General features: G+C 38.3%; 1 protein-coding gene across 11 annotated transcripts in view; it reads right to left on the reverse strand.

The window, feature by feature from the left end:
• The window catches only part of UTRN (utrophin), a 497,326-nt gene that overhangs the window by 58,100 nt on the left and 426,526 nt on the right, over positions 1-12,700 (reverse strand). For all 11 annotated transcript variants that reach the window (XM_025997956.2, XM_072719084.1, XM_025997957.2 and 8 more), the window contains 3 exons: positions 11,157-11,218; positions 9,428-9,502; positions 831-1,032 (listed from right to left, as the gene is read on the reverse strand). In XM_025997956.2, coding sequence (XP_025853741.2) covers positions 831-1,032; positions 9,428-9,502; positions 11,157-11,218 — 339 coding nt within the window. The remainder of the gene's footprint in view (positions 1-830; positions 1,033-9,427; positions 9,503-11,156; positions 11,219-12,700) is intronic.

The raw sequence follows: 12,700 nt of genomic DNA on the forward strand, positions 1-12,700 counted from the left end.
CAAATAAAAGGATGACAAACATAAATTTTCATGCAGCTAATTAATAGAAAATAACTTTTAGGTTCTGAAAGAAAATCAACAGTTCTCATTTTCTTATTTCATCTTTGCATACTTTAACCCCCTACCAGAAGAATGAATAATTCCTAATGTTTTAGAAATGTCAGCCCACAGCAGGTCTTTCTAGAATTGATTATTTCACAAATGCACTGTCACATTCAAAAAAGCCAAATTAATGGCGAATGAGTTACGTTGCAAGTTGAGAGTGCTCTTTATGTAACAGTGAGCATCTAATTAAATTACAGATATTACAGTGTCTTATAGCATAAATTATTTAAAACACCACACATACACATAACTGCTATTGCAATAAATAAAGATAATACCAAAAGATAAATTAAATCCCTTTAATTGCCATTCAAATTGCTCTTAAGTTGTCATACAAAAATTGCAGAGTGGATTATTAGGAGCCAGTCAATTATTGTAACTCATAACAACAAATATAAATTTTTGTCTTTCAAAAGAAGACAGGAGAAAATAGGACTTATTCATATTAGGTTTCCCCTAGCCAGCGTGATGCTACAAATCTGACAACATTTATAAATTGAAGCAAAATCTTGAAGTAATAGGTGGACATGCTTTTTTGTTATGTTGTTGGTTAAGAGCTTAAATTTTGGAAAGTCCTTCTTTTCAACAATTAACGTAAATATTTCCACTATGAAAAGTACTTTGAAAGTACTTTTTTAAAAACTCATTTCAAAATTGAGACATTTTTGCATTATCAATATATTTCATTCAATGATTATATCTTAAGAAGAAAAAATGCAACGTACGTGTCATATACATTGAGCAACCAGTTGAGACACATATCCACACAGAGTGGAACGTTGACCAGATCCTTATGCATTTGTTCAAGACCATCATAAGTTGTTGTCAGACAGTTGATGACATCTGGAACGCTAAGAAGCTGATCATTTTGGTTCAGTTTGTGCTGCTTGAAAACTTCATTTGTTGTATTCAACTCTAAGAGATCCACTAATCAGGTGAGAAAAAGGAATATGCACTGTCATTACATGACACAACAACACTGCAACAGAAACATTTCTAATCTTAAATCTTTAGCTTGATTCTTCAACTTAAGAATCTATCCTTTCAAGCTAATTTCAATTTTTAAAGAAATAAATAGCATTTCCATTCTTACATTTCTAAACACTTCTTTTATTTGTATCTTATTTTCATGGTTTTGCATCTAAACTCTGTTACTTTTCAATCTGATCCCATTTTTTTTTTCTCTTTGGAATATCAACTCTTTCCACTTTCCCTTTTTGGCTTTCTTCTCTTTAGGCTCTTTCTACTTTTAAATATAGGAAGGCATAAATAAATCTAGTCCAAATAGTAGAACATCTAAAATATGACACGGCTCTTCTAACTCCTGAGAACAGCCTGCTCACCCCCTCCCAGTCATTCTTTATACCACTGCCAAACTAATCATTCTGTTTCTCAACATGTACATCATGGTATACAAAATTCACTGAAAATGTTCAGTTAAAAAAATGGGTCCTGTCAAAGTAGTTCTCTATTGCTTGCCAAACAAACTTGATCTAGAATGCCTTCCCAGTCTGGCCCTAACTCGGTTTGCTGCCCATGATCCTTTGGCATAGGGGCCATTTAAGTTACATGAGATTTGCAGCAGTCCACAGTATAGGCCCACATCCATGGGTCTTCGTATATTTGCTCCCACTTTTACACTTCACATGCAGAACATTTATAGTGGGACTGGCTGGTACTAGAGCAGGGTGGGCACAGAAGGACAAGCTGGGGCCCCTGCTCACAAAGATGGCCAGTCAGAAGAAGAGGTTAAGCATACTACTGATAACTTTACTAAAAGGAGTGAAACTGAAATAAAAATACATAGATTTATTTTTTTAAAGTTTTATTTATTTATTCATGAGAGACACAGAGAGAAAGGCAGAAAACATAGGCAGAGGGAGAAGCAGGCTCCATGAGGGGAGCCCCATGCAGGACTTGATCCTAGGACCCTGGGATCACGATATCTTGAGCCGGAGGCAAGACACTTAACCACTGAGCCACCCAGGTGCTCCAGAATACACAGATTTCTTTTTTTTTTTTTTTTTAATTAACTTTTATTGGTGTTCAATTTACCAACATACAGAAAAACACCCAGTGCTCATCCCGTCAAGTGTCCACCTCAGTGCCCGTCACCCATTCCCCTCCAACACCCGCCCTCCTCCCCTTCCACCACCCCTAGTTCATTTCCCCGAGTTAGGAGTCTTTATGTTCTGTCTCCCTTCCTGATATTTCCCAACATTTCTTTTCCCTTCCTTTATATTCCCTTTCACTATTATTCATATTCCCCAAATGAATGAGAACATACACTGTTTGTCCTTCTCCGATTGACTTATTTCACTCAGCATAATACCCTCCAGTTCCATCCACGTTGAAGCAAATGGTGGGTATTTGTCGTTTCTAATGGCTGAGTAATATTCCATTGTATACATAGACCACATCTTCTTTATCCATTCATCTTTCGATGGACACCGAGGCTCCTTCCACAGTTTGGCTATTGTGGCCATTGCTGATAGAAACATCGGGGTGCAGGTGTCCCGACGTTTCATTGCATCTGAATCTTTGGGGTAAATCCCCAACAGTGCAATTGCTGGGTCGTAGGGCAGGTCTATTTTTAACTCTTTGAGGAACCTCCACACAGTTTTCCAGAGTGGCTGCACCAGTTCACAGTCCCACCAACAGTGTAAGAGGGTTCCCTTTTCTCCGCATCCTCTCCAACATTTGTTGTTTCCTGCCTTGTTAATTTTCCCCATTCTCACTGGTGTGAGGTGCTATCTCATTGTGGTTTTGATTTGTATTTCCCTGATGGCAAGTGATGCAGAGCATTTTCTCATGTGCTTGTTGGCCATGTCCATGTCTTCCTCTGTGAGATTTCTCTTCATGTCTTTTGCCCATTTCATGATTGGATTGTTTGTTTCTTTGGTGTTGAGTTTAATAAGTTCTTTATAGATTTTGGAAACTAGCCCTTTATCTGATATGTCATTTGCAAATATCTTCTCCCATTCTGTAGGTTGTCTTTTAGTTTTGTTGACTGTATCCTTTGCTGTGCAAAAGCTTCTTATCTTGATGAAGTCCCAAAGGTTCATTTTTGCTTTTGTTTCTTTTGCCTTCGTGGATGTATCTTGCAAGAAGTTACTGTGGCCAAGTTCAAAAAGGGTGTTGCCTGTGTTCTCCTCTAGGATTTTGATGGAATCTTGTCTCACATTTAGATCTCTCATCCATTTTGAGTTTATCTTTGTGTATGGTGAAAGAGAGTGGTCCAGTTTCATTCTTCTGCATGTGGATGTCCAATTTTCCCAGCACCATTTATTGAAGAGACTGTCTTTCTTCCAATGGATAGTCTTTCCTCCTTTATCGAATATTAGATGACCATACATTTCAGGGTCCACTTCTGGGTTCTCTATTCTGTTCCATTGATCTATGTGTCTGTTTTTGTGCCAGTACCACACTGTCTTGATGACCACAGCTTTGTAGTACAACCTGAAATCTGGCATTGAATACACAGATTTCTATTGCCACAGGGGAGTAGAAGAAGCCCAGAAAAGGCTCCCTGGGCAGGTGGGGATTTGAAATGGGCCTTAAAGAAGAGAAGAGGGATGGCTCAGTTACTGAGTGTCTGCCTTTGGCTCAGGTCCTGATCCCAGGGTCCTGGGATCGAGTCCCACATCAGGTTCACTACAGGGAGCCTGCTTCTCACTCTATGTCTCTGCTTCTCTCGTGTGTTTCTCATGAATAAATAAATAAAATCTTTAAGACATAATAAAGAAGAGAAGATACAAGAGACCATGTAAAGCAAGGAAAGAATTCCAGGAAGATAGAACTGCCTAGGAAAAGACAAGAATTCAAGGAAGTCTAGGAGGCTCTCAGAAATGACAATGGCAGTATGGACAATATGTGGCTTACACATGGGTGGCATTGGTTACAGTGAGGCAGACACTTGTCATGAAAGGGGAAGGCAAGTGTTGCACTAGGGGAGATCCTCAAAAGCCAGGAGGAAAAGCTTAGACAAAAAAGAAAAAAACTCACATAACCTTTCTTTTTAATCAACTTTGAGTTATTCATTAGCTAATGGAAAACAGGGAAATAGTAGATGATCAAATTACCACGTACCTATGTATTTACTGAGTGTAGGGATGACTCTTCTAAATCTAAAGATACGGGTTTGGAAAATTATAGAACCCATATGAATTTAAGTTCTGCTCACTGAAATTCCTGCTTTATAAAATGTTTTCCTTATCTCCACATTTAACTCTTTTTAAAGATTTATTTATTTTTATTTTAGAGAGAGAGAGAGAGAGAAAGCATGAGCACAGGGAGGGGCAGAGGGAAAGGGAGAGAGAGATCCTCAAGCAGACTCCCTACTAAGTGCAGAGCCTAACACGGGGCTCGATCCCAGCACCCTGAGATCACGATCTGAGCCAAATCAAGAGTCAGATGCTTAACTGATTGAGCCACCCAGGTGCCCCACCATACTTAACTTTTCAACATTAAAAGAAATAAGCTTAGGGGAACTTTTTAACATAACCAACTATTTCCTCCTTGCCTGATATAAAACTATGCCCTCAAAAAAATATAAGAACATATTTTGACAGTTTTTTTTTTAATTTTTATTCATTATTTATGATAGTCACAGAGAGAGAGAAAGGCAGAGACACAGGCGGAGGAAGAAGCAGGCTCCATGCACCGGGAGCCTGATGTGGGATTCGATCCCGGGTCTCCAGGATCGCGCCCCGGGCCAAAGGCAGGCGCCAAACCGCTGCGCCACCCAGGGATCCCGATATTTTGACAGTTAAATAAAATGAATGGCTTCCTTTGTATTTCTCTATTTTTAACCACTCAATAACCACTCATTTTGAATTTTTAAAGATGCTTATGAAATGTGTCTACTCTTGCTACTTAAATACCATAGGATGATCTATTTTTTTAAGTGATCTATAATGGAAAAGAACTGCTTTAAAATTACACAGATTAAAATTATTTCTAAAACAACTCAATAGGGAAGACTTTATAAAAGAGAGAGAGAGAGAAAGAGACAAATTAAAACACAAGTCTGGATAATAGATCAATCCATTTACATCCAGTGTCAAATATATCATTGGTAAAATTTCAGCTAAGTATGAAAATAACTTGTGTAAGCCTCCCATGAGTTAGAGACAGTATCAGAAAAAGCTAAGAACCATCTGGATCTTCAATATCATTTTTACCCCACTTCTTGGCACTGTACACCATTTTCGATTACAAACTTCCAGAGGGCAGGAGCAAAATTCAAACTCATCCTTCACAGGAGAAGTGCTTCATGGTGGTAGCTACAGAACTATAATTCCATAGAGTCACAAAGAAACATATTCAACTACTGCCAAAATGCTCTAAGTTTTCTGAATTCCAACACTAATTATGCCAACAAATCAGCACTGCTATTGTATCCACACATGTCATAAAGAGACAAGAGACCAAATTCCAAAAAGACTGTTTCCTGGATCGTGCTTGCCCTTCCATTTCTTCTAGAACGGCCTCCTTTGTGATATACTTTGTAGCTGTGACAGTAATTTGCCATATCTCACAGACTATCATTTCTTCAGTTTTTAGTGATTTACTTTGACACTTTGCCTTAGTGCCTAAGCCAGGCATACATCCTTCCTGAAAATGTGTCACATTTAGGTTCCTTTAAAAAACTGACTACATTTAAATCACACAAAATTATGATTTTCTCTTTTCAAGGGGAGACATATGACAGCTCAGTCATGTGGCAAATGAAACAAACAGCAGAATCATTTTCTAACTGACTTTCAGGCTTTCTCTTTAATCTCACATATGAGGTACAGGGGATGGAGTGGAAATGGATCATCATTCTCCTGTTCTGCAAAAGCACACAGTTTAGCACTTGACCTTGGGCTTCTAGAACCCTTATATTCTTGAACTGTTTGACCATTCCTTCTCAACACTCTTCTACTTCCTCTTCCCCAGACATGTCAGAAATACAGGTGGTGCTCAAGGTCTTGTATCAATGTCCCTTCACTCGGTACTACTGATACCCTCACTCTCTTTCAATATTTCAGTAATTCCTTCTTTCTGGATGGCTCCAGATTGTTTCCTCATCCCCCATCTCCTGTCTAAACACCCAATCCACATTCCTGCTGTTGTGTTCCCAAAGAGAACTATTTTATTCTCTTCTGGGGACCTCCATCTTCATATGTTCCAAATAAAGGTCTTGACTTATTATGTTGCAATTCAGTAATGGTGTTACTATCTTCTATGGACCAGGAGTCTGCAAATCCTGAAGTGTGCTAACATTCTCCTTTCACCCTCTGCCAGTTATCAACTGGCAGATCTCCCTTAGTCATCAGTTCTCCCTACTCCTTACAAATCCTTACTCTCTCCTCCCTGCTCCCACCATTTGCCAGCTTAGCCCCTGTGATTTTTTATTTTTACCTGAACTATGTATTTGTCCCTGTTCACTCGGTCCTTCCTTCTGCCTCAGGTATTGTCTAAAGGAAACATCTGCATCTGGGCCTATCTCTGAACTCCCACAAAACAGAAAATGAGTCTATGAAAAACACTGCAAACATTAAATGAAACATTTTGAGAGACTGAGGAACAAAAAATTAAAGGAATCGAAAAGGTTTTGTGAAAAAAGTACTGACCTTCTAAGTGGATCTAAACTGATTTTAAGGACATTTCTGAATCCTGGACAGATAGCTCATAACCTACTCCATTCAGACTCCACTGCATTCCCTGAAAACCATCCACACCTCTGATGCTGATGTATAGAAGTCCCTTTCTTCTTACCCCTGATTAATAGCCATGTGCCTAAATCCTGTGTGAATTTTAAAGCCTGGCTGTGTGCTTCATACTCAAGGAAGCTTGCCTTGTTCGCGATGGCAAAGACCATTCCATTCTGAGGAATCCACTGAAAGCATGTCCGTGTGTAACACGCTATCTCTAAATGGACGTTTCTCAAGTGTGGGAACCAAGTCTCTTTACACAGTCTTATCTCCTGTACAGTCGTGGCATCCAATAAATGAATGAACAACGACAGAGCAGTGACTGCACACCCTCTACACTAAGACCCTGTGCTGGGTGGGGGTTTAGACAAAATGAGACGACCCCTGACCTGAGCCGTTCGCAGTGGAGGTAGGGCACTCCTCCTGACATTATCTATCAAACAAAGGCAAGCATATGGCGCTTAGGTGAGAAACAGTCGTTACAGGCAATCATAAAGTTCTGGAACAATTGGACGCAGGTGGGATTAGCTTGTAAACATTTCCAAAAGAAGTAAATTTTTAACAGTGTCTGGAAGGAATAAAGGGTTATGGACCTTTGCAGAGGAAGGGTCAGGGCATTTCAAGTAAACAGAAAGGGTGGAAGGAGGAGGAACAGATTAATCATGAACAGGTGAGTCAGCAAGTGATCCAGAGGCCTCAGGCTGATGACCAGAGGGGCCGAGGCAGAGGTGAGGCGAAAGTGAGGCCAGGTGGTTCCAAACACATCACCTCGAATATTTACAACCCAATGCAACCCAGCCCTTTTCTTACAGTGCATTTATTTCTTTTTTAAAAGATTTTATTTATTTATTTACTAGAGACACAGAGAGAGGCAGAGACATAGGTAGAGGGAGAAGCAGGTTCCCCACAGGGAGCCTGATGTGGGACTTGATCCCAGGACTCTGGGATCATGACCTGAGCCAAAGGCTGATGTTCAACCACGAAGCCACCCAGGCATCCCCTTAGCCCTCATTTCTAAATGTCATCAGTTTGGAAGGAGGAGGTGTTCCTCTTCTGTTCCTTTCAGGTTTGAAGGATGGAGCCGAAGGAGGGAGTTCTTTCTTGAGAACTCAAAAGAACCAGTGGAGGAAAACACCAAATGTGTTAATATGTTTATCCAGCCAGAAGTGCTACAGAAGTTCATTACGACAAAAAGTGGTCTTCGGTCAATGGAGATTTGGGGCTGAGTCATTTGTCCTCATTTTATAGCTCATCAGGCCTCAGAAGACCTTCCAGATCTGTCAGCTGGATACTGGACATGCAGCTGAGCCTCTTTCAAAACTGCTGTCACCATGGACTCACTGAGCTCACTGAACATCCCTTTTGTGTGTTCCTAATTCACTTCCTATTCCCCTCTGGCTCAACATACAGATCACTGGCCAGAGTGTTGGCTTTACTGTGTTGAACTGGTAATTCTGCACCATTTGCTTCCAGTTATCTGGGGCTCTGTGGATTATGTGCATCAATATCATCTCATTTCTCTTTCATCCATAAATCTGGAGGCATTTTTTTTTTTTTTTTTTAGCCCTTGAGACTTCTCTTCCACATGTAACTTAAGTTTCTCTCATTTTAAAGCTTTGCATTGCTGTGGGGTTTTTTTCTGAATGATTCTACACTTCTCTTTCCTTACCTCTCCTCATGTAACCAGCTCATAATGTAATTCTAATTTCTACTGACTTTTAAAGAGAAGATTTTTAACCTTAATATATCATTTTCCACAGAGTAATATTCAAAGCTTCATGAACTGTCTAGACATAATATAATTGTTAACAAAAGGTAGCAAGAATACTTGGAATTATTAAAATTATCTGCCTTAAAAACATAGGCAGTTTCCATATTAACTATCTGATGAGACCTACATGTTCTTTGAATAGACTCGATCATTAAAAATATGACTACAAAGAGAATTCAGATAGGTTATATCTATACTTTATTATTACAAGTATTCATATTTCTATTTAAATTTAGGTTGTTTGGGCATTTGTGTTGGGGGGAGGAATAATCTTTGGTAAAAATGGCTATCACAGAACATTACTCTGAGAAAATGTTCTGCAGGAAAAATTCATGTTGATAATACCAAACATCTCAAGATATATTTAAATAAAAACAGAGCTTTTATCTAATTTTCTAGGTGCCAGTTCAAATTTGGATCAGGAAAGTTATTTTTTAGTATTTCTTTATTATATTATTTCATTGAATCAAACTGTTTGGAATCCTATACTTCCAAATGAAGACAAAGTACTAAGAAGGCAATGATCTACTACTCTGATTTCCTAATGTAATCCTTTTAAATTGGGTGGCAGCATAATTTTTGAAAAAGCTTTTTATGTTACTCTTCTATTTTGGCTAATTTTGTTCTCCAACTGAGAATGGCATATGTTCATTTGTTTTACTACTGCATGCGTGCTGATGGGACAAATAATACAGCATTTATAGAAACACAGCCAATTCCTTGAGTGAGATACACTAAAAATGAGATTAACTCTACAAATACATCACCCTCTTCATTTATCTCTGCCTTAAAAAAAAAAAAAAAAAGCAATCCAAAGAACAGAGTGATTAACTTTGGTAGAATAACTCACAACACAGTGCTTTTTGTAGTCTTCGGATTTTGATGGCTGTACGGTAGGCAGAGAAACGTACATTATTCAGGTCAGCTGAAATGGAAAAGGGAACACATTCAAAAGCATGTTTAGTATTTAACTTCTATTGAATGGCAAGAATATATTTGTTTACTTCAGATGATGGAAAGGTATTATGTCTGTTTTCATTAAGAAGTCTTCTCTCAAATTCCACAGCATTTATTTAAGAGAATAATTAAATGTTCATCAGGACCATAGTGAGATACATTCCAAAGCAGTGCTACACAGCTTTCAAGAGGGTGTTATCCAATAGGAAAAGGAGGGAAATGAGGAAAAGGAAACATGGCCTGTTAACTTCTGAATGCTTAATAAATCCATCACATTGTAGGCTCAGGGCTGTTCCTTCTCTACTGCTGGGAGGGACTCTCCTCCCAGGGAATCTTCCTCAAGGACAATTAGTTTTCTGTCGATGAGGCTGTCCTGTCCCTCTCACTACTCATAAAGCTAGTCTTATTTCTTCCATCCTGATCTGTTTGCTTCTTCTGCCCTTTTAAAGATATGGTTAAAATTATCTCATTATCTATATTCGGATCTTTAGAAACAAAAGGTTAAGTGTAGTTAATAATACTGCATTGTATATTTGAAAGTTGCTAGAAGAGTAGATCTTAAAAATTATCACAATTATCACAAAAATAAAACATGTTGTAGTGAGATGAGGTGATGCTGACTAGACTTATTCTGGTGGACAGTTTCACAATACATTCAAATATTAAACCACTATATTGTACCTCTGTAACTAATATAATCTTGTATGCCAATTATATTGCAGTTTAAAAAAACAACTTTGGTATCAAAGTTTGGTACCAAATTTTTGGTACCTAAAAAGATTTGGTATCAAGTTCAAAAAAAGATATCATAATTTCTTTCTCTGTTTCCTATAGAGTATCTGTATTAGGGACTGGAACTTAAGCAAACTCAGAAATCATCAGTTTGTACCCTTATTTTACAAACAAAAGAAACCCACTGATTTTCTCCCACTTGTTCAATTCTTGGGGTCGCCATCAACTATCCACATGAAAGCTCAATAGAAGCCTGACATTTAAAGAGATTAATAAGGGGTGCTCCCTCCCTGTTGAAATGGGAGTTGGTGTGAGTCTTGGGGTGTTACTTGTCTCTCCAACAGTGCCTTATCTACCCAAAGAGAAAATTCTTTCAAAACCACTGGACCAACCTAAAGGAAACAGACTAGATCATCAATTCAAAGTCATATGCTACTAGAAATCTACAAGATCAGATTTCTCGTCTCATGTGTTTTCTCACATTTTTATATTAAAGTGATTGTAGCTTTTCATGACAAAATGAAATTAGGTAAGCTAATTTAGTAAGATTAATTGAATAAAATGTGAGCTAACAGGAAATTTAAAGCTATGAATTGGAGGTTGCTGTGGCATAATTGTTTTATTTTCAGGGAAAGCTGAAGTTTAAGATGACTCAATGTGAAGGAGCTTGTTTTTAAAATCAACCTCGTGCTATTTCAAACCACATGTTCCCTTGAGAAGAAAGGTAAAAACAGTTTCCTGCATTGCCCTCAGAAATTCTACTGCTTTTCTATGTCAGTAACACAAGCTTTTAAACATACTGTGTCATGGAGGAAAAACTGGTGGTTGGTTTCCATTTAAGAATATAGAACTATCAGTTGTTTAGGCTAATTAAATAAAATAGCACTCACCAAGAGATTGAAAGAGTTCAGTCATTTTAGGATGGTCCCAACAAGTTGTCTGTGTTTGATGGCTGGGGGAAAAAGGTAATATATTTAAATTAAAGAGCATACAAATTACTGTATATCACACAGAACATACGCAGAGAGAGTATTTATCTTAAGGTTTTTTTAAAAATATTTTATTTATTCATGAGAGACACAGAGAGGCAGAGACACAGGGAAAGGGAGAAGCAGGCTCCCTGTGGGGAGCCCGTTGCGGGACTCAATCCCAGGACCTTGGGATGATGACTTGAGCCAAAGGCAGATGTTCAACCACTGAGCCACCCAGGCATCCCCTAAATTTTTAAAATACATGCAAAATGATCCCTATATCGGGTCATTCTGAATCCTGATGTCCAGTTATTACATAACATTTGAAACAACAGTAATAAATTTTTATTTGGGCAAATATATTGTGAAAATACAAGTAAAAAACTTTGTCTCTTTCAAAAAGATTTACAACTAAAAATTAGAACCGAGATAGGAAGTGTGACCCAGGGGCCTCAGGATTGATGCAGCCAGATCAATGTAGTTTCCAGAATAATTCTGCTTGTGTTAGGCAGATATAGATCCTCATTCAGAATAAAATCCTCTGAGAGCAGAAGTGCTGTAAAGAGTTGCTAAACTTTAGAAGTCCTAATCAAATTTCCAAAGAACAGAGAAATGAAGAGTTTAACTCTGAATAACATCTTCACCTCACAATCAAGTAAGCCTCCCTCCTTGTTAACCTTGAGTCTCTCCTGCCTCAGTGTAAATTAGTCCTTTGCCCTGTAGGGGCTCACTCAGAGCCCTAGACCTGATACAAAGATTATTTCAAGCTAAAGACATCTGAGATTGAACAGATGTAGAAAGAAGTCTTTTCAGAGCCTCCTTTATCTGACTAAAAGCAGAAACTTCTGGGAAGTGAGGCTTCCATAAATCCTTTTTCTGGGGGAGGTTTGTGGCTATGAAGAAGAAGAAAAACCACTTGCACCTGCATAAACAAACATTATCACAAACTTTCTTAAAAAAGTTTTATCCTAAAAAAAACATTTATCTTTCCTAAAGAAACCTATTGGGTCTTCACAAAGGAGCCTTTTCTCCCCAACTTCTTTCCCCTGCTCAATGAGGTCTATATGCCCCAAATTCTAACCACCCCCTTGAGTTACTCATCACTGTATGTGTAAACAAATGCTCTTCTCTTGCTGATGTGTCTTTTGTCAACATAATTCACAGAACCCCAGAAACTAAACCTAAGAGAGTGGAAGAAAAGTTGTTTTTCCTCCCAACATCCCAACACACCCTCTTGGTGTGTAACTGAATTCTCCGCTCCCCTTCTGCATGAATCTCTCTTGTCAATGTGACTTCATGCTTGTCTCAGCAATCAGCCTTCCGTGGTTAACCAGGACTTTTTAACAGGCATCAAACAGTTTTTCTCCTGGTACTTATTCTGCACTTGAGAAGTTAAGTTTTAAATTTTCTCTTTTTCTGTAAATTCTAAAACTAATTCACAGAATTTGAAGTCTTTCAGGAAT

This window comes from Vulpes vulpes, chromosome 1 (assembly GCF_048418805.1).
Source record: "Vulpes vulpes isolate BD-2025 chromosome 1, VulVul3, whole genome shotgun sequence".
Taxonomy (NCBI): domain Eukaryota; kingdom Metazoa; phylum Chordata; class Mammalia; order Carnivora; family Canidae; genus Vulpes; species Vulpes vulpes.